General features: G+C 53.7%; 1 protein-coding gene across 1 annotated transcript; it reads right to left on the bottom strand.

Annotated features, from left to right (window-relative positions):
- Nucleotides 1–214: 214 nt before the first annotated feature.
- LOC308426923 (plasmanylethanolamine desaturase 1) lies at nucleotides 215–19,130 on the bottom strand. The gene is made up of 6 exons (XM_080924907.1): nucleotides 18,968–19,130; nucleotides 11,890–12,009; nucleotides 4,302–4,393; nucleotides 3,322–3,466; nucleotides 2,294–2,506; nucleotides 215–1,749 (listed from the first exon to the last, which is right to left on the bottom strand). Exons 1-6 carry the CDS (start codon nucleotides 19,089–19,091, stop codon nucleotides 1,628–1,630), a joined length of 816 nt encoding a protein of 271 aa, XP_080781033.1. The 5' UTR covers nucleotides 19,092–19,130; the 3' UTR covers nucleotides 215–1,627.
- Nucleotides 19,131–20,650: the final 1,520 nt, after the last annotated feature.

Below are 20,650 nucleotides of genomic sequence, written 5' to 3'. Positions count from 1 at the left end.
GGCCCATGCCTTGGTCCCACCACTTGGGAGGCAGAGGCAGGCAGATCTCTGTGAGTTCAAGGCCAGCCCAGGCTACAGAGCAAATTCCAGGATAGCCAGAGCTCCATACCGAGGCCCTTGCCTCTTGAAAGAACAAAAAATTTAAAAAGAAATTATAATAAGGAAACTGCAATATGATTTTATTTGAATTTATTGTTTTTTTTCCTAGGTCGGCTTCCATCACCATCAGTCTGGTGGCCCTAAGGGGAGTTCTGGGACAGGCGGGCCAGCGCTGTTCTATGGTAATCTGGGTGAAAGGTCTTGTGAATGGTGGCACGCACCTGTGACCCTGGCACTTGGGACAGTATGGGGAGTCAGGAATTCAAGGTCAGCCTTGGTTATTTAAGAAGTGTGAGGTCACTTTGAGTATATGATGATACATCGCCTCAGAAAACAAAAACTTGGGACTGGAGAGATGGCCCCTTGGTTAAGCGCACTTAAAGAGGACATGGTTTTTCCCTAGCGCCCACAGCATTTCCATCACCAGTGACTTCAGAGCCAAGGTTCCAATGGGCTCGTGACCTCTGTGGGCACCAGGCATATACACGGTGTACACACACACACACACACACACACACACACACACACAATACATAAAATACATAAATCTAGACCACTTCACTTATGTTGGGGGATAGAGGCTCCCCCTCAGGCCAGGGCCAGCCTCCTCCCTCAGGCCAGGGCCAGCCTCCTCCCTCAGACCACGGCCAGTTCCCTCAATACAGTCATCCAGAAACACCACACGGCAACCAGAATTAAGGAGATGCTTCCTTCGTTATAAATATATTATATACATCCAAAACATGACATTAAAATATTACTCCATGTTACAGAAAGATATTAAGGCTTTCTACTATTTACATTGACAAGCAAGCACCTTTAAAAAAACAACCAAATAAAAAAGCCTTAGTCTTCCTCCTCTGACATACTGGCCAGAAGGGACACAGTGTCCCCTCCCCAAATGACCAAGCCCTTTACAAGAGCTGTGCCCATGAAGATGTCTCCACAGGGAGATCAGATGTGGCTGGACACACGGACAGAAGAACTGGGGAACGGAAAGGGAGTATCTGAGTGTGGGCGGGACATTCTGGTCTCTCCTTGCCAGCTGCCCTGACCCTTGCTCAGCTCTGCCACCCTTGAGTGGCAGCTGGGGTGGCCCACCCACCTAGGCCTCTGGGGTGGGTTTGCAGGGCTGAGGGAGGATCATGATCCAGGGACATTTAAGTGTTCTGGGGACTCTCAGATCACTGGGACAGACCACACATGTCAGTGACCCTACACCAGCCAGGGAGCAGGTGTGCAGAGCAGAAGCAGGGGATGGGGCTGGCCAGCAGGACCGGGCTCCTCTCTGCAGTCACGCTTGGCCTTGGAGCAGCTCAGTGGCCAGAAAGGCCCAAGGAAAGTAAAGGAGAAGAAGAAATGAAAACTCGGTGGCTCAAGTATTCTGTGTCACTAGGGATGGGCTAGGGGTGCCTGGGCCCAGCCCAGGGGAATTCTCTTGACTGGAGCAGTAGCTCAGAGACGCCGGGATTTGGCAGATGGCTTCAGTTCAGGTTGGGGAAGGTTGGCGACCAAGAGGCCAGACATGCTACTTGATCTTCTGGGCCCATTTCATGTCATCCGCTCTTGGCTTCTCACCCGTCAGCCCTTGGATGAGGTCCTCCAGGCGCCGCCAGAAGCCTATGACCTCTAGTGGGTAGTTGAGCCAACCTGCAGCAAACACCGTCAGGGGCTAGTGAGGAGAGCCAGCCTGCTTGGGGTGGGATACCCTCAGGAGACAGGCTGAAGGTGAGGCACAGAGACCTCCCTCATGTGGGGGCTTAGGTCCCTCCCTCAGCCTCCCCGAAACACTAAGATTTTCTTTTTCTGGTTTTTCAAGACAGGGTTTCTTTGTGCACACTCGGCTGTCCTGGAACTTATTCTGTAGACCAGGCTGGCCGCAAACTCACAGAGATCCGTCTGCCTCTGTGCTGGGACCAAAGGTGTGTGCCCTTCCACCCAGTAATCACAAAGGCATTCTGTCTGTTTTGTCCACTCTGAGAGCCTAAGCCCAGGGCAGTAAATAGGCTCGGAGTAAATTGTAAGCCGAGTGTGTGTCTGAAGTAGGGAAGAAGCTTTGCTGTGCTCACGGTCCTGACCTAGAAGAATACTTGCATGTAACAGGAGCTCAGTAGATATGTGTCCTAAGAACACTGGGTGGGCCAAGGCTTGTATGCCCTCCCACCCTCCTCACCCTGGGGACGGCACCACCCACCTGTGGTGATACAGAAGTATGTTTCATGGGGCGCCACATGGTGGATGCGATGGTGTTTCCGTGGCAGGATCACGTGCCAGTCCTGCAGAACGGTGACCCAGTATGGCAGCCCTAAGTACGTGTGTGACCACTTGTGGATCTGGTTGGTGAAGGTGCCAAAGATGGTCAGGCAGAAGACGAAGCATTCCCAGGGGTACAGCTGCTCCAGGGTCTCTGCAGGGCAAGGGCACAGAACCTCTGCAGCTGCCTACTGGCCTGCCAGCTCCTGTACCAGTGCACCCAGTTTCCTTCAGCCTCCACCATGAACTCTGCAGCCAACTGGGGCTGGGTTCTGATTCCTGCTGATACTTGTGGGCTCTGTGGGGCCCTGTGGGTTTCTAGGGTGCAACAGCTCCATAGAATTCGACTTGAAAGAAAGCAAAGCCTTTGGAGGCCTTCACTTGCTGGCTTCTGACTCACAGGATGGGGAGAGGTAGGAGGTGGGTCTACGGAGAAGGGGCTGATGGGAGACTGTAAGTAAGGGTGGGCCCAGCAGTACCCCATCCCTGGCCATGGGCAGATCCTGTTTCTCCCAAAGGAAGATGTCCCCAGCTACCAAAAGTTCTGGCTTTGCCTCCAGCTGATGCCCAGCACTGGGCCAGACTCAAAAACAGGCATTGCTGGACTCCGCTCATAGTCCACAGTTTGCCTTTTTCTTTTTTTCCCCAGTGCTAAAATTGAACCCAGGGTATGGGCACAGAGGGGCAGCTCTCGGCTACCAGGTCCCACCCAAGTCCTCATAGTGTGCCTTTTCTTTAATTACTCTATCAGAACAAGGCCTGGGCTGGCTGTGATTCACGGGGCATGTGTCAAATGGAGGAGGTTGGAAGGAGGACCCTGGGGACTATGTTGCCAGAGAATGCTCTGACAAGTTGGGAATGTGATCTTAGGGTAAACACTCAACTTTTACATGCACCCTACTAATGGAGAATACTTTAAATGTCACAAGACACCCACGCATACCTTGGGAGCCCTACTGCAGGTCTCACCTGAGTTCTGGGTCCGGAACTTGTAGGCCATGTTTAGCAGTGGCAGCAGCGTTACCAGGCAGTTGTCACCATTTGTCTCGATGAAGTCATGCCTTGTGATGGCTGTGGGGTCAATGTGGTGCTCCCGGAATGGCCGGATGAAGGCCTAGGTGGACAGGATACAGGCCCAGCCTCCCAGTCAGCTGAAGGTAGCTGGTGCCCTCCAGATCCCAAACATGCTGCCTGGGACCTGCTCCTGTAGCTTTCCACCCTCTACCCCACCACTGACACAAACCCTGCCCGGGAAGAAGTCCAAGATGGCTTCAATACACCAATGGGGACCTTTCTTAATCCTTCTGGGCCTCAGTCTCCCCACCCATTCTGGGAGGGCCTTGGAGACAACCTCCACCCTGAAGAAGGTGAAAAGGCTTCACAAAAACAAAGGGGACCCTGTCTACTAGCCCTTAAGCTCCTGTGTCTGGGAGCAGCCTCCAGGATCTCCATTCATGCATGCTTAAACATGCTGCTTCATGTGCTGGGTGAGCACAGACCCAGGAATGGCTAACCAGAGTGGCTCCATCTCCCTGGCAGGGACTGGCTTTAGGTGCCCAATGGAATGACGCTCTGGGAGTTTGGCTGCCACTAGGGGAAAGAATTCTTGCACTCAGCCAGGAAAATCGAAACCAGAGATGGAGAGCCCAGTCTGAAAAGATGGCTGCCCCAGCTCAGTGCTCCTTTAACTTAGCACTGACCGAGAGAGTCTAGTTTGGATTCAATTTTCTGCATAACTCCGAAAGCCTCTTACAGCTCACATGCAAGCACAGAGCTGCCCTGACTTGAGGGAAGACTTCAGGAGGCTCTGTGGGCTGCCCTCCTATGCAGTTACCAAATAGAGGGATCTTCAGTCCAGTCTCTGAAACACAGCATTGTGTGTGGGTAGCTGAGGCTCTGAGAGGTTAGGGGACTAACCCTGGGACAGTCACACAGCCTGGCATACGCACCTTCCCAACAATGGGCAGATCCACAGAGCCCCAAGTATCAGCACCCCAATGTACCAGGCCGGACAGGAAGTCAGCGACAAGAGCCCCTGCAACTGTGGGCAATAAGAATGTAAGCCAGAGCAGGGACATGCAGAGATGTCCCTGACCCTCCTGTCAGGGGCCATCCCTCCACAATCTTGCTTGTTTATTCATTTGTTCATTCATTGTGAAAGCGAAGCATCCGGAGCCCCGCTCAATGTACAGTCTTAGCATAGCACCCCTAGTTCTGGTCTGCGTAGAGCAGACTCACCTGCTGAGGTAGGGGGGGGTATAACCACCTTCCCAGACTAGATGTTAAAAAGGCCTCCGCTGAGCTGCTTAGAATCCCAACACTGGGGAGGCAGAGGTGGGAGGATCCAGAGAGTTTGAGGCTAGCCTAGGCTACAGCAAACATACCTAGTTCTTTACTTGCAATTATGTCTCCTTTCCCACCTATTCCATCTGGCTTTTATCATGGACTCAATCATTTGAGTTTTCCCTTTGTTTGCTTTCAGAACTAGCTTGGGGTACCGCCACCCCCATCCCACAACAGTCACCACAGGCCTTAGATCTGGACCATTCTCCCACCTCCATCATGCATGAGCTGTGTGACACTGTACGTGTTACTTAACATCTCTGTGTCCCATTTTCTTGTTGGGCAGGAGTGGTGAAGATGTAAAAGAATGCAGTGGTGACTGTTTATCAAGTACTGTCTCAGCAGGACACACCTTCTGTCTGTGGCCTCTCTGTCACTTCCTTACCTTTAGCTCACAGAGGGGAACCACAGGCTGGGGGGAGAAGTATTGAGCCCAAATCAAATGCATGGCAGTGGCACAGCAGGATCCATGTACACATGGGGAAACTGAGGCAGAGTGACCAGCAGTGTCCCTCCCCTCGCTCCCTGCAGCTTCTTGTCCTCTGAGTCCCTGCCCTCGCCATTCCTCTCTGCCCTTCCAGGATGCAGGTGGACAGCTTGCTCTCATCCACTGCTTAGGGCCCTGGCTCTGTGCCCTTCCAAAGACCTGAGTTACTCGAGGCATCTGAGCTCTTCCTCCCATCCCCTGTCACTCCTCAAGCAAGCTGCCCTTTGCCAGTTTGTGCTGTCAGCTCTGGGCTTGGCACTGAGGACTCTGGTTTAGGGCTGGACCTTGATTCTGCAACATCAATGGGCTCACTGTCCCATGTGGTAGTACTCGGCACACAGTAGGTCCTCAGGGCTGACCTATGAGGGCAGCTGGGAATGAGGACCTGTGCAGGCCTGTGCCCTATGCCAATCTCCTCCCACCCCCGCTGCAGCCTGTGCCCTCTGCTGACCCCCACCCCCCAATTTCTCACTGTAAACTGGTTGTCTGAGGCCCAGGTTCTGAGTTGCAATAGCGTCTCCTTCAGACAGGGGACCAAGGCCTTGGGGTGCCATAAAGCCTGTGGGTGAGAACCTCTGGATGCCTCCCTGGAGAGTGAGACTACCCAGGGGACAGAAGAAAGGATGCAGGGTACTGTGGGAATGGAATTCTAGTGACCCACCTGTTTAAAGGCAGCTGTTAAGGATGGGTTTTTAGAAGACAGCGGTACCTGTCCATCCACCTGGCTACCTATCCACAAATCCACCTACCCACCCATGCACCCACCCACTTCCTATCCAATATCCACCCACTCACCATCCATTCATCCCTCTACCCATGTACCCACGCATCTCCCCACTCACCCATCCAAGCACAGGGCAGTGGGGAGAGCATCAGGTGGGAGACCGAGGATAGAAGGGCTCCACTGCCTAGCGCTGGCCAGCCCTGTTACTCAGTAAAGACACTGCCAGGGAGAGGACTTGCTGTTCACTGGCACCCCAATGTGTGTGGGCATCACTGAAGCACCCACTGTATACTACGAATGGTGTAGACACATTGCCTCTAAGCAAGGGAGGGTGGGGACCCCATCTCTAACTAACAGCACTGCTGTGACTCTTGCCTCATTTGGGCTCAGCATCCTTCCAGAGGCCAGTCTCAGCCTCTGGTCAATGACAGATTTAAACACTGCTATCCTGACAGTTATGGGAAATACTGGACTCCTGTGGTGGAACATGGCAGGGACTCCGAGTCCAGGCTTCTTGTCCTGAATGTTGGGCTTGGGGTGTGGATGAAACAATATCCTCCCTCCCCAGTCATGGCGCGAGTCTGCTTAGAGCTGTGCTAAGCAGCACACACTGGTGTGCAGGTTTATGTGGCTCAAGACTGCGCCTCTGACCATCTAAGGCCACACCGTGCAGCTTCCTCTTCATGCGGAATCTAAGGGGCCAGCAAACTTTCAAAACCAGAGCTATGGGAGTCGGCTGTCAGGCGCTGTGGCTACACAGTCTCTGTTGCCATGGCTCAACTCTGCCAACATCACAGGGTGACCACAGGTGATGTGTCAGTCAGCTCAGGGGGAGAGGGGTGAGGGGATGTCAGAATAGCTCATCTGGAGTCACTCATGTGTCACGTGCACTGGCCGCTTCCCCTTTTGCTGCTGCGTGCTGTCCCATCATCTGGTGCAGTGCTCACAGCCTCACACACAGCCTCACGGGACCTCTGCTGAACCCCGGCCGCAGTGCTCCTTCATGGAGGAGCCGGTGTGCTCACACAGATTCTCCCCATTCTTTGGGCCGAGGACAGCAGGAACATTCATTGTATTTTTGAGACAGAGGCTAGCCTTGAACTTCTCTGATCCTCTGGTCTCAGCCTGTCTAGTACAAACGTGACAGGTGTGCAAACGGTGACACTAGGGTCCCTCTAGGCTCTCTACCTGCTCACCTCTGGCTGAACACAAAGCTGGCAGCTTTGACTAGTCTAGCGAGCCAGCTTGCCCTGGAGATCCTGTCCCCACCTCCTAAGGGCTAGGATTATGGCAGGCTGCTATACACACTTGGGTTCCTTCTATATGGGTCCTGGGATTCGAACTCTGCTCCGCACTTGTATAGCAGGCACTTTGTCCACTGAACTACCTATCCAGCCCTAATACTGACACTTTATTTTTTATTTATTTATTTTGAGGCAGGGTCTCACCATGTAACCTTGGCTGGCCTAGAACTTGTTATGTAGACCAAGCTGGCTTCAAACTCAGTTTCTCCTGCTTCTGCCTCCCAAGTTCTGGGATTAAAGGTGCTCACCACTATGCCTGACTTCTGTTTGACATTATAATTTTTTTCCCCATTTTCTTTTTTTTTTTTTTTTTTTTTTTTTTTTTTTTTGTAGTTGACACTTTTGCTTTTAAACCAGGACACTGGACTTGGGTGTATCTCCTCTGTTACTCCTTGTGGACTAAGGCCAAGTTTGTGTGGTTAAGCTCCTTCCCCCTTAACTGTCCTGGGCAGTTAATCCTCTGATCAGAACACAGTTCAACAGCATTAAGAAGTCAAGCCAGGCTCCTCTGGGAGTCTCTCTCCTATACTCAGCACCGTCAAGGGCATTTGGAAAGTGCACTGTGCGGGCCTTGCTCTTCACTTAAGTTTGGGCTGTGAGGTTGTCTCAAAAAAAGAGGGTGGTGGTGGTAACATGGGGAATAACCCAGAAGGTGCTCCCTGGTCCAGGGCAAAGTGACCTCACAGTGGCAAGCTACACTGACCTGTTCTGCTTGACACCAAAATGAGCCAGGAGAGTATCAACACCCCAGATTCCTAGGCAGCCTGTTCTAACCAGTGTCCCAAGTCAGCCAAGACTGTGGGTGCGGAGTCAGAGGGAGACCGCCTGCCTGGTCTGTGTATGGGCTTGAGTTCTGCCCCCAGCATTGCTCAAAAGCAAAGCAAGAGGCCCAAGGCAGTGGTACTCTCTGTGAACCCAGCATTCAGGAGGCTGAGGCTGAAGATCGGGAGTTCCAGGACAGTCCGAGCTACGAGGAGAATGTGAAGGAGGCAGCCTGGTGTGGCTGAGAAACTTCCACAGACCACGTTCCTCAGTTAGGGCCGTGACAGGTAACCAGATTGTGCTGGCCTAGATAGGACCCTGGGATAGGATGGGGACACTGGCTATGAAACTAAAGGCAAGCGATCAACAGTAGAGTACAACAGAGCAGCCCCACTGGGTGCTAACTAACACAAAGCCTGCTTCCTTCCACCATTCCTTACCACAAACTGGCCTACAAGGGACTGCTGGGAGAGCATTATCTCACACACAGAGCCCTGGGTTCCCTGGGTTTGATCCCAAGGCTGCAGAAACTGCTACCAAGTAAACCCAGCCCTCTGAAGGTGAAGCAGGAAGATCAGGAGATGGGGATCATCAAAGAGCACCACCCACTACAACAGTATAATCTCTTATGGCCAGTGACAGCCCCATCACACCTCACCTGCCCAGAGGCCTCAGATTTGCTGAGGCTGGCAGGGAAGGACTGTCTATAGTCACCCATGGGGGTGGGGACAAGAGGACCCCACTCAACCTCATGTCCAAGTCTGGGAAATGCAGTCACTGAGGGCTCCTGTCCCTTAACTACCAGAAACTAGCCACATAAGTTTAAACTCTGGGCTCTGGCACAAGCATCCCAGTGGCAGCTGCCTGTGGCCTGACCCTGGTATCCCTCTTCGAGCCTCAGTTTTGCCATCTGTTGGGTGGACGGCACCTGGTACTCACAGAGACATGCTTTGCACTGCTGTTCGGGATAATCTGAGTGAGACCGTGTCCTCTCCCGCCACACGAGGGAAAGGCTCTCAATTTCTGCAGCCTGGTAGCTGTTTCTAGGGCACCCAGTTGCCCATGAGGCTCCTTTAATGGGGGCAGGGTGCAGATACAGACGTCTCTTTGTTCCAGCCCTGGTGGTGGCTGGTGGCTGGGTCACCCTGGGTGAGGCTTTGGCCTGGTCAGCATCCTTCCCCGCAGACCCTGGGAAGGGCACAGGGATGATTCTGTCCAGCGACAGCAGCAGCATTATGAAGGCTGTGTGGAGCTAAGAGGCCAGAAGGCTAGGCAGACAAACCCCGAGCATCATCCATATTGTTCAGGCTTGGTTAAATCAGATGCCTCAAGCGGTGTGGCCTCTGGCCCTCAGTGCTGTCCCCTGCCCTCCACAATCTTCAAAGACCTACGGCATCCTCTCCCCAAGAGTCACTGCCACCAGTGACCTTCAGGGACAGGTCCCTTTGCTGCGCCCTCAGGCTGCTGTGCTGCCGACTCTGGTGATGCCCTCTCTGAGGCCTGCTGCCCTCTCAGCTTTCCTCATTCTCCGGGCTGCTCCTTGTGCTCATTCCTGCTGCCCAGCTGAGGTCTTCCCCAGGAAGTTTCTCCTCTGCCACCACAGCAGCCTTGCTGTTCATGCAACTCAAATGCCCAGCTCTTCTGAGTTCAAAAAAACCCACCACCACCTGCTAACCTAGGTCCTAGCACCAGAAATCATCTTCCCATGAGAAATTTTACAAATGATTCCCTACAACACCCAGAACAAACCCACTGCCCAGACCAGGACCCCTCGCCTGTCCTGTCCCACTCGCCCTCCACACTTCAGTGAGAGGCCAGTAGGCCTCTTTCCTTTGATGCACCGCTCACAGCAGCCCCAGGACCTTTGCACCTGCTCTGCCTTGGAAACAAGCCTCCTTCGGCATCTCCTCCCCTCAGGCTGTAATAACCACAGCGTTATCTTGATTAGCTCTCTGGCATTGTATCACACAAGCCTGACTGGAACACGGTTTAAGCTCTGGTTTCCGGGGCTACCCCTGGCATTGGGAAATGTTGGGAGAGATAGAGACGAGCTGGCACAGTGCCCTCGAGGCTACCTGCCTGTTAACAGACAAATCAGGACGGCTATTTAAATCAATTGAGGCTTGTGCAAACACCGCTATCAGGGGATTACCTGCCCTTATCAGCCCAGAAGCTAGGCGAGAAGGGAGAGCTGGCCACCACAGCTTTTGGATGGGGCTGAGAGCTGCAGAAACCCAGGTGTCAGGCATCGAGGGGAGATGGTGACCTGCCTGTATGGCACATAGCTGGGCCTACTATAGGGTGTCCACCCACCCTTGGCCAGGGAGGGTGTGGCTGGAGAGCCCAGGCCAGGGCCAGTGGGCAGAGGATAATGCTGGAATCTTGCTCTGGACAATATTGCTGTCAGGGAGGTAGCCAACTCCGGGCATGACCCAGCAGATGCTTACAGAATATGCACTGTCAGCCCGAGAGGTAGCCTTGGCCAGTGCTCTCGCAGGTAAGATCACCTTCCCCCTTCTCCCCATCACCAGCCCTCTCAGCATGGCTGGATCCTCCCAGCTTTTCCTACAGCCCCAGGAAACCACATTGCCTTGGCCTCAATGTTCAGGACATGTGTGTGCTGCGGCCAGCCCAGCCAAGGCCGGAGGAGCCTCCAACTCTGGGCTAAGTACTCCTGTCCGGAGTTACGGGACTCCTGGAGATAGGGGTCTGGGCTCCTGGGCACAGAGCAGGATAACCTCTCCCCTGCACTAGCTCTCCCCTGGACCGTGAGACAGCTTGATTGGCAGGCCTGGACACTATTGGCTTAGGCAGACAGAATGCTTTTAACGGAATTGAGAAGCAAAGCCACAGTAAGGACCAGGTAGGACCAAGGGTATACCACCGCCCCTTGGCCAGCCCCAGGCTCAGGAGAGGAAGAGCACAAATACCCGAGCTAGAGGACAACCGGCTGAAAAGGAGGGAAACTGAGTCATCTGGAACCAGGATTGCAGTTGGGCATCCTGACTGTGTGCTTCAGGTTAAGTGTTCTGCAGGTCTCTCCTCTCAGCCCCAGCTCCTCACCAAGAAGGTAAGTCTCAGCCTGGCCAAGGGGAGCACCAGGGTTTCCTAGTACACAGTACCCCTATTCCATCCAACTCACTGAATTCTCAGTACCTGCCATGTACCAGGGCTCATGCCTGAGGCTGGAGATACAGCAATGGATGAAATGGGGAAAAAAATCTGACTTCTGAGTTGCTCAGGTCGATAGTGTGTGGCAGGGCTTGGTCACCACGTAGCCCTGACTAGCCAGGAGTCCACAGAAGATCTTCTTCTGCCTCCCGAGTATTGAGATTAAAGGCTTGCTGCCACCATACCCCATAGGGCTGTCTCTGAGGGGCCATCATGGAGGAACTACCTAAGCAGGTGGCTGTCAGCAGAGCTTGGGGATCAAAAGTACAGAGTCCTGAGAAGGGCTACGGGCACAGTGAACTGCTTGTACAAAGGCCCCAAAGGAAGGTGTGTGTGTGTGTGTGTGTGTGTGTGTGTGTGTGTGTGTGTGTGTGTGCGCGCGCGCTCATGTGCCAAGAGTGTGGCCAGTGTGGCTGAACAGTGACAAGGAGGGAATGTTAAGGTTGGGGCTGTCAAATGGAATGGCCACCAGGTCAGCACACTGGACATGGCAGTGGGGACAGAAGGGCCCTGGAAAACAGCTGGGAGAAGAGAGCGGGGTAGGGGTGCCTGAATTTCAGTACTCCAAAAGAAGAATGCAGCAAACAGGAACTGGAGGTGATGTCACCACGTCACTTGATTGGGTGTTCCAAGAGGAGCACGTGGGGCTCCCACAGCGTGCCCCTGACTCAAGACCACCCTGAGCACTCACGAGCTCGCTTGCACAAAGGCAAATGAACTGGAGAGGGCCCCCCCCAGGCACTCACCGACACCAAGGATGACGAGGGGGGTGTGTTCCCAGCGGGCCAGTAGCAGGAGGTGGACCAAGTTGTGGGCAATGAGGCTGAAGCACAGGATCACGGAACACCACTCCTGGAGGCGCTTGCCTGCGGGGAGGGAAGGGCTGTGTGAGCGCACGGGATGCACCAAGCACCCCCAAGCTTCCATTTCACAGAGAGCACACCTGGCCCAGGAAAAGGGATTTGCAAAAGCAGGACATGTTGCACGCCTAAGAGGCTGAGCCTGAAAGTACCAATTCTTTGACAGGCAGGCCTCAATGCTGGTCTCTCTGCAGGCTTTCTGGGGACTTCTGTGGGAACTTGAATGACATACTTGCATTTTAACTGGTTTCCTGGTACCATCTAATCCCAGGTAAGAGATCAGCTGAAGGGAGAGGCCTTTGATCCTTCAGCCCAGAGACATCCAGAGTCTACCCAGACTCTAAGTAGCAGGACACAGGCCATCGGCCACAGGGTCTAAGAGAAATAGCATTGGAAAATTAAGGCCTTCCAGGGTTGGCATCTGGATGCCTGCAGCCAGGCAGAAGTATGGTCTCCAGAAGGCTGCAGGTGACCAAGAAGATGCAGGATCTAAGGACTTGTTCATGAGAATTCCATTTTAAATGCAAACAGTTTATAGACATGTAAGCCTGGACAATCAGGGCCATTCCTTATGGCTCTGGTGGAAGTGTCAAAAATCTGGACATCATCCAAGTGTCCATGGCCCAGGAACAAGCCAGAATCGTCCCAATCATGGCCTCTCTGTGCAGAGAGCAACGTGTCACTGATACTATCAATAAAGAAGAAAGGCTGGCAAGCTTGCTCAGCCGGAAATGGATATTGCCCCTAAGCATGATCACCTGAGGTCAGTACTTGGGTCACACATGGCCGGAGGGAACTACCTCCTAAAAGTTGTCCTCTGACCTCTACCACATGCACCCCCTCCCAATAAAAAGCAACTATGTGTAAACATTTTTAAAAGGAGAAAAGAAAACAGCAAGGGACAGGTGAGTCAGGAGCTGAGCACAAGGTTGCTTAAGGCCCCACCACACAAAAACATATAAAGGAACCAGCAAGATGGTTTGGAGGGTAAAGGCACATGCTGCCAAGCCCAATGGCCTCTGTTTAATCCCCGGGACCTACATAATGAAAGGGAAGAACCAACTCCCACAGGCTGTCCTCTGACCTCCACAACACCATACTGTGGCACAAATCCTCACGTCCACTAAAAGAATAAATGGAAGAAAAATGTACAGAAGCCAAGCCTCTAGAATACCAGGGGCTGCCCTCTCCACCTCCTCCCCCTTGCTATACCACATCAAGGTGTTTTCTTCTAGCAACTAATTTTCAATTTTTTTTTAAAAAAGAAATAAAACCACGCATAAGTGCGTGTTTCCCAAGCAGCTGGTCCCAGAGGTCAGAGACCCTTCATGGGACAATGTGATTACCACAGGTGCTCAACATCAAACAGGCAGTTGCTGTTACGAGGCACCCAGAACCTGCCCAGAAGCAGAGGCTATAGATAAAAATCGAGACAGCCTCAGAGGGATGCTGTGGTCACCTCTCTGCCATCACCCACCTGTCGTGCTCCTGTTGGCAGTGTTTGCACCTTATTCTCTACTACACTGCGTCTCAGTGAAGGCTCCTGTGTGGGGTTAATGAAGGCCCAAGCCAGGCCTGCTGCCCACACCCACCTTGCCCCTGAAGAAATGTTTCTTGCTCTGTGATTCTTTGACACACCCCAACCACAAACCCAGGGCTATAGCCCGACCGGAATGTGAGCTCAGGCTATGCCAAGTTCCCTCATCAGGCCCGGGCACTCAGTCAGTACCCAATAAATGCTTGTGGATATGAGCACATCTAATCACAAACCGTAACTGTGCCCAATTCTCGGCACTATGTAGGAAGCAGAGATCTGACTCCACCTGAGTCCCTACAACTGGCTACTCTTGACTGTTGGAGCCAGATAAAGCAGCTGGCCCAAGAAAAGGCTGACATTGGGGGTGTGGGGGAGAACTCAAGGGTCATTCACCATTTGCCCATATACAGAAGAGGACACCAAGGCCATGGAGGGGCAAGGCCCCCAGAGGTCACAGGAGCAGACCTGGGCCTGAGGCTTGCAGTCCATCCCTTCTCAGCCGGGCAGTTTCTGAGACACAGCCTGCCTACTTCTTCCGGTTCCTGCTTGTGGGTAGGGCCCAGGACTCAGAAGCAGGAAGCCCCAGGGGTGGGGGAGAGGGACCCAGGAGGAAACAAGGGACAGGGAACTCTCCCTGCCAACCTGCTTGGTGATCCGTAGGGACTGAGGGACGGAAGGTGAGTAGAATCACAGCCAAGGCTTGGACTCAAACAATGACAGTGATAATGATGACATCAGCTGATACTCTGTGTGGGGACGAGGCGCCGCTGCAAACTGGACTGGTCAGGTCTGCTCTTATTTCTTAAAAAGTGACCTAAACTTAAAACCACACACATCCCTAATTCTCATCAGCTCTGAAATCACAGGGTCGTCTGCCACTCCAGGCCGGACAGTTAGCCACCACCTAAGGGTCATGGGGTCCCAGGTTCGACAGTCCTCTAGCTGCTTTCAGGGCTGTCTGGCTAGCTTCTGAAATCCTGAGACCCAGACGAGGAAACTGAGGCAGAGCTGGATGTGGGTCCTTGCCTGGAAACTAGGTCTACGCTGTCTTGGTTCCTGGGACATCCAGTTCTCACCTTGTTGGGCAGAATGGCCCTGAAATCTGAGTCTTTTTCTAAACCTATCTCACTTTGGACCTGGGTCTGGCTGCAGACAGACCTCAATTCTGACCTACAGAAAGCATGCATGACATGCTAACATGCAGCCTGTATCTCACGCCCCCCACCCTGAGCCAGGACGGTCCTCCCAATGGGATACCAAATAACTGTTTAAGGATCAGGACCCAGGCCACCAATGTGGCTAGCCAACCAAGGACGGGACCTAAACAGAGCTACTTTATAAAGACAGGATAGGGAGGTAGGGGAGGCCTTTACTCAAGAATCAAAGGGATCCTGGTGTGTATGGGGTGTTGCTTACTCAGGTGTCCTGGCCTTCAACCTGAAAGTCTGTTCCTGGACTGGAACAATAGGAGCTGGTGATTTTGGCCAAGGAGTAGCAGTGACTGTCCAGGTTTGGGTGGCTACCTGCCTGTGTGGGTGCTTGTGTAGTGGGTATGGAGCCTGGGAAGGGAGGAAGCCTCACCTACCTCAAAGGGCAAGCTTCTTCCTGCCTCAAATAACCTACACTCCTGCTGGCCTCTGGCCGTTAGATCCTGTGCACCACAGAGAGTAGACAAGGGGGACAGAGAGGCTAGGACCAGACCAAGGGGGACAAATGGGATGAGGAAGTAGAAGCCAGGGATATAAAAAGATGAGACCATAGGGAGAAAGACCGGTGAGAAAGTCAGACTAAGGTAGAGACAGTCAGAGCTCAGCCCAATGCAGCGAGACTAGGCCTGGACAAGGACACAACCCACAGTGGCTCCAGGCCCGTGTCATGGCTTCAGTCAGGCTCATTTTGGAATGAAGCAGGGTCCAACGTCAGGCCTACGTGTGGTCCTAAACAACTCCAGGCAGAGAACATTCATGGCTGTGTATGCTGATGGACAGCCAGGCCCACACTCTTCAGGCTCTGCATCCTTACAGCAGGGCAACTATGAAGCGGCAGGTTGTAGATGGCCCCTGAGTGCCACCATGCCTAAAGAAGGTGGAAGGAAGGACCCGTCAAATTCACAAGGCTCCTCTCAAGCCTGGCTACCGGCTTCTTGCTGACAAAGGCAGACAGGGCAGGAAAATCTTCAGTGACTCTGACACCTCACAGAAAGAACTAAGCCCAATGCCAGGGTCACTACTACGTTAGCCCCTGACCACTCCCTTCTATCTCACCCACCCTGGTCACCCTGCTTGGTGTTCCATACACCCACACCAGGCCCTGTGTTTGCCACCAACCCCACAAACAAGCTGGACAGAACCGGCAAACTTCTACAGGCAGGGTGAAAGCTGACAAAGAAATGTACTCTCATCATCTTGGTCCTGGTGCTGTGGGTAGCCCCTATGGGGACAGGGAGGGCTACCATCCCATGCTAAACCTCCACAGACACGAACAGGGTGGTCCTGGGTCACCCTGATGTCAAAGATGCACAGCCTAGCCTTGACAGCCTCTCTGTGGCAGTGGCATAACCGTAAATAGGCTGGTGTTTCAAGACATGAGAGCATGCAGGAAAATGCCCGCACAAGTCAGTGTTCAGTAAATGGCATCTTTGTTAACGTACTGCTATCAGCTGTCAAATCACAAACCACTGTCAGCCCCAGGAATCTCAAAAACTCAGTCCTGGGACCCACGGAATTCTCTCTGCTCCAGCCCACAGGTTCCTCGTGCTCATCGGAGGACGTGTGCCAGGCACACTCCCACCTCAGGACCTTCCTCCGCTTGTTCTCCGGCCCTCACACAGACTCTCACAGGCCCTTCCCTCCCACTCTTCCTCCCTTCAGCTCTGTGTTCAAATGCTGTCCTTTCAATAATGCTCAATACAGGCTCGATACACGGCCAAGCCCCTGCCTCATGTTTTCCCTGTTGCTTTTGCTCTTGCCAGGATTTGGGGGCTCATTGCCTGTCTCCTAAACCAAAATGCCAGCTCATGTCTTGCCTGCCTTTTTTTTTTTAATTTAATGTATGAGTGTTATGCTGCATATACATCTGCCTGCCTGAAGAGGGTATCAGATCCCATTATAGATGGTTGTGAGCCATGTGGTTGCTGGGAATTGAACTCAGGACCTCTGGATGATCAGCCAGGGCTCTTCATCGCTGAGCCATCTCTCCAGACCCCTGCCTGCCTTTAGGGTTGAGAACAAGGACTCATTCCAATATATATCAATAGGTTCTCAATACACCTCAGGCCCATTTCCTCGATTCTTTGACAGGTCAGGTCCGGAGAGGTCAGGGCACCTCTCTCTAAGACCACACTGCTGGGGGGTGGGGGGTGGGGGACACAGACAGACAGACAGAGGGAGACCTACTGAGAGGAACTTGAAAAGAACCAGTTTGACCAGTCTTTCCCTCTCTCTCTCCAGGTTAGGAAAGAAGGCCCTGACTGAGGGTTTGGGGCCCCAGGAGGCTGTCTGAAGCTGTGTGGCAGTTCTTCAGGTACTGATAGCGAGTCATAAAGGAGGAGCAAGGCCCCCAGGGTAAAGCAAGAGGAAACAATTGGGCCAGTAGAAGGTAGGCTGTGAGGGCACAGCCACCCACTATGAACCCTTCCTCTCCTTTTTTTTCAGTCCCAGGCCTGAGGACCAGCAAGACAAGGTTTGCTTCAAGCTCAGAGAAGGGCAGCTGGCCAGGTGAATCACAGGGATCACAAGGTCTAGAGCCACACAGTGGGCGTCATTACAGTGGGTGAGCAGGTGAAGAGGCCCCGCCCTGGCCATCCTGTTAACCACTCTGAATGCCACCAGCCTCCTGAATTGAAGTGGGTCTTGAGGCTGGGTGTTTGGGTGTGGGCCAAGAACCCAGCAGAACAGACCAAACACCCAAGACAAGAGGAAAACCACACACACAGAGACTGGAAACCCAAGGTGAGGAAAATCCTTACTGACCTCGGACCCAAAGAGGAAAAGCAAATGATTCCATGTCATGTGTCATTCATAGTTGAAGACGCATCAAACGTTCGCCAGCCAGGGCAGGGAGCCAAGAGGGTAGTAACCTCAGCCCCACCCAGGCCGGGGCTGTGCCCTGTAGCTGCCCAGCCAAGGGAGCGGATAGAATGTTGGATAACAAAACCAACTCATGGAGACACCCTGGCAGAGGGGCCTCAAGCCTGTCACCTGACTCTGGAGTGCACAGGCATTTTCTCAACCCCTTGGGGACACCCAGGCAGGCGGTGAGATTGCTGAGGCTCCCTGGGAACTGGAGAACAGGATGGAGGCCAGCACTAGTTAGGGTAAGAGCATATCAAGGAGCAAAGAAACCAGAGAGGGGACCTGGCTTTGGGGGAAGGGGCTCTGGGTGGTGATAAGGCTTGGGGAACAAGGGTATCCCAAAAAGTCCTACTGAGCAGCTAGTGTGTGGGTGTGGGAGAGGACAGAGTCAGACTCAATAGGGTCTGAGTCGCTGCCAGAGAATCTACCAGTAAGAGGTGAGGGCTGCCGGTCCCACTGGGAGGGGGAAGAGATAAGCTCACTGCAGCTACTGAAGCAGGGACCATGATGGATGGAGCTTGGGGGAAGAGCTCCTGGGACGCTCTGCAGCTGAAATCCAAATCGGGGGACCTAGTAGCTGGAGTAGTCCCAGAAGGGAGAATCAGTTTGTAACCTACGTCTTGGAAAAAAAGCACAGGGTGCAGACATCTAACATGGGGGGTCCTAGGACGGCCTGAGTTTAGGTGGCTAAGGGCAGTGCCTGCGGCTGAGATGTTTGAAGTTCGTTTGCCTGGGAACCGGAAGCCTGCCTTGAACTGGGTTATGGAGACGCAAGGCAGGCCAGGGTGGGGTTCCTAAACTGCCCAAGGTGCCCTGGGGCTAGGACTCCGGGTGCGCAGGTGCATTGGGGCTGTTCCTAAATCTCTGCAACCCCCAAAGCCTCATAGCTCGGAGTAGGAAGGGCTTTGGTTGGGGTCCCTACATCTGGGAGTGCTCTTTGCAAAGTTGGAAGCCCTGGAGTTTCGCTTTGGGTGGAAGCTGGGATTGGGATGGGGGCAGGGTTAGGATGGGGCTAGGGTTCTGATGGAGTGGGGTTCTAATCCAAGCGCGTCCAAATGGGCTGCTGGAGTTCGGATCTGGGTAGAGTTCAGATCTTGGCATTTCGGGTGAGCTGGGGTTCGGATCCATAAGTGTTCGGATGGGTTGGGTCGAAGTGAGGTTCGAATAGGCTGGGGTTCTAATCCGTGGCCTCCGGATGGGTTAGTGTTCGAATCCAGGATCTTTGAATGGAATAGGGTTCGGATCCAGGGGACTCAGATGGGTTAGGGTCTAGGCGTTCGGACCGCCTGGGGTTCGGTCGGGGCGGGCCCAGCGCCGAACACCCATCAGACCGCAGGCCCTCCGCCCGTCCTACCTGGCGAGTAGAGCGCCGCCAGCTCACGGGCTCCGGCGTGCTGTGCGCCCCAGCGCCGGCCCTCTGCCGTCTCGTCCTCCTCCAGCTCCGGCTGCCGGCCCGGCGCGTCCTCGGCGCCCGCCATGGCCCGTCGCCCGGCCCGCCCGCTGCGCTCTGCTTGCGGCAGCGGCGGCCGCGGAATCGCGGCGAGATCACGCCGCCCAATGACTGGCCGGCGCGGGGCGCGGCGGCCGGGGCGGGGCGGCGGCGGGGCCGCGCGTCACAGCCAATCAGAACTCGCGCCCACGCTGCGCCCGGCCAATCGCAGGCCTTCGGGCCTCAGCCAACCGCGGCGCCGGGGGGCGGGGTCACAGCTGGACGCAGCTGGACACGGAAGGCAGGGTGGATGTGCGCGTCCCTGCGGCGCCTCGCGAGCTCGCGTGCCGTGCCCGAGCCAGGGAGTAGACGCCTGTGCAGTGGTCTGCGCCTTGACTTTGGTGCGCACCGCGAAGCGCCTACTGAGTGCATGGCTACTGCAGGTCTTGCATTCGCTAGGAAGCTGCTGGGCGGAGCAGCACACCGGCTGCAAGCGTTTCGTTTCATTTCAATACCCAGGAGTGTCTTGCGTTCGAGGCCAGCCTGAGCTACATTGCAAGACCCAATCACAGAACATAAGTAGTAAAACTGCCTGCTGAGAGGCCGGTCATGACCACCTGCTGGGGTGCCCCCTCCTCTGGTCACTGTGACATCACCCTCACGCTAGTCAGCGCTTATCAGGAGTAAAGTCTCCCTATCAGGAAAGGAACCCCTGAGGGCAGGAACTCTGCATGAGCCAACAGCTGACAGATGTTAGAAGGGGTTGAATGAATTCGGGCTCAGCAAATGTCCTTCTGTTTTTAGGACTTCAGCATTAAGAGAGCTGAAGGCTTATGTAAAGTCCTTTACATAAGGGATGATAAACAGTGTCCACCCTGGGGCTGCAAGACTGAGTGAGAGGTGCCTGGAACCCGCAGAGGGAACTTAAAATCTGAAAACTTTTTCCAAGTCTCCATCTTTGTTCTTCTCTGAGATTTAAGCTTCATATTTCTCAGCCAGCCTCTTTCCCCCAGTGCTCCTTCCCTGGGTGGTCTCTGTCTCCATTCAATTCCAAACACCTTTTCTGTCTCTTTCTTATATCTACTCACAGGAGATGGCCGAGTCAGGCTGCAGCCCGAGTCCTTCCTGGTTCCGGTGAGGCTGTATTAACTGCGCAATTAGATTTGAGGTGTTAGGGGTTCTGCTGACTTGCTGTGGCAGGTGCTGTGTTTCAGAGCCCCCCAAACTGCACAGTGCCTATTAGCAAGAAAGCTGGGGTTGCAGATTAGGGCCGGAGATCTCAGTGGCCAGCACTCCGTAATTGACAGACAAGACAGGTAGCCTGAACTAACTCTGTCTCACGATTATTCGATTTCCAGAGCACCAGCTCTGCCCAACACAGAGTCTCTGATATTTTCTGGAAATGTCTGGGGAAGTCCCTTCCTGCAGTTTTTTTTTTTTTTTTTTTTTTTTTTTTTTTTTTTTTTTTTTTTTTGGTTTTGTGTGCATGTGTGTTCGTGTGGTGTCCATGTGGAGGTCAAAGGGCAACACTGGGAGCTGGCTTACTCCTTCAGCCATGTAAGTCCTGGGGATCAAACTCAGGTTCCCCAGCTTGGCAAGAGTTGTTTC

This window comes from Micromys minutus, assembly GCF_963924665.1.
Source record: "Micromys minutus genome assembly, chromosome: 11".
NCBI classification, from domain to species: Eukaryota; Metazoa; Chordata; class Mammalia; order Rodentia; family Muridae; genus Micromys; species Micromys minutus.
The sequence above is the reverse complement of the archived record's forward strand: the minus strand, read 5'-3'. Positions and strand labels throughout refer to the sequence as shown.

What these genes read in the sequence shown, in the direction of transcription:
- LOC308426923 (XM_080924907.1), bottom strand. Translation starts at nt 19,091, where the DNA reads ATGGCGGGCGCCGAGGACGCGCCGGGCCGGCAGCCGGAGCTGGAGGAG. An exon ending in ATCTGCCCATTGTTGGGAAG is followed by an intron (nt 3,467 to 4,301) that starts GTGCGTATGCCA and finishes CTGTCCACCTAG; the next exon opens with GCCTTCATCCGGCCATTCCG. An exon ending in GTTCCGGACCCAGAACTCAG is followed by an intron (nt 2,507 to 3,321) that starts GTGAGACCTGCA and finishes CTTGCCCTGCAG; the next exon opens with AGACCCTGGAGCAGCTGTAC.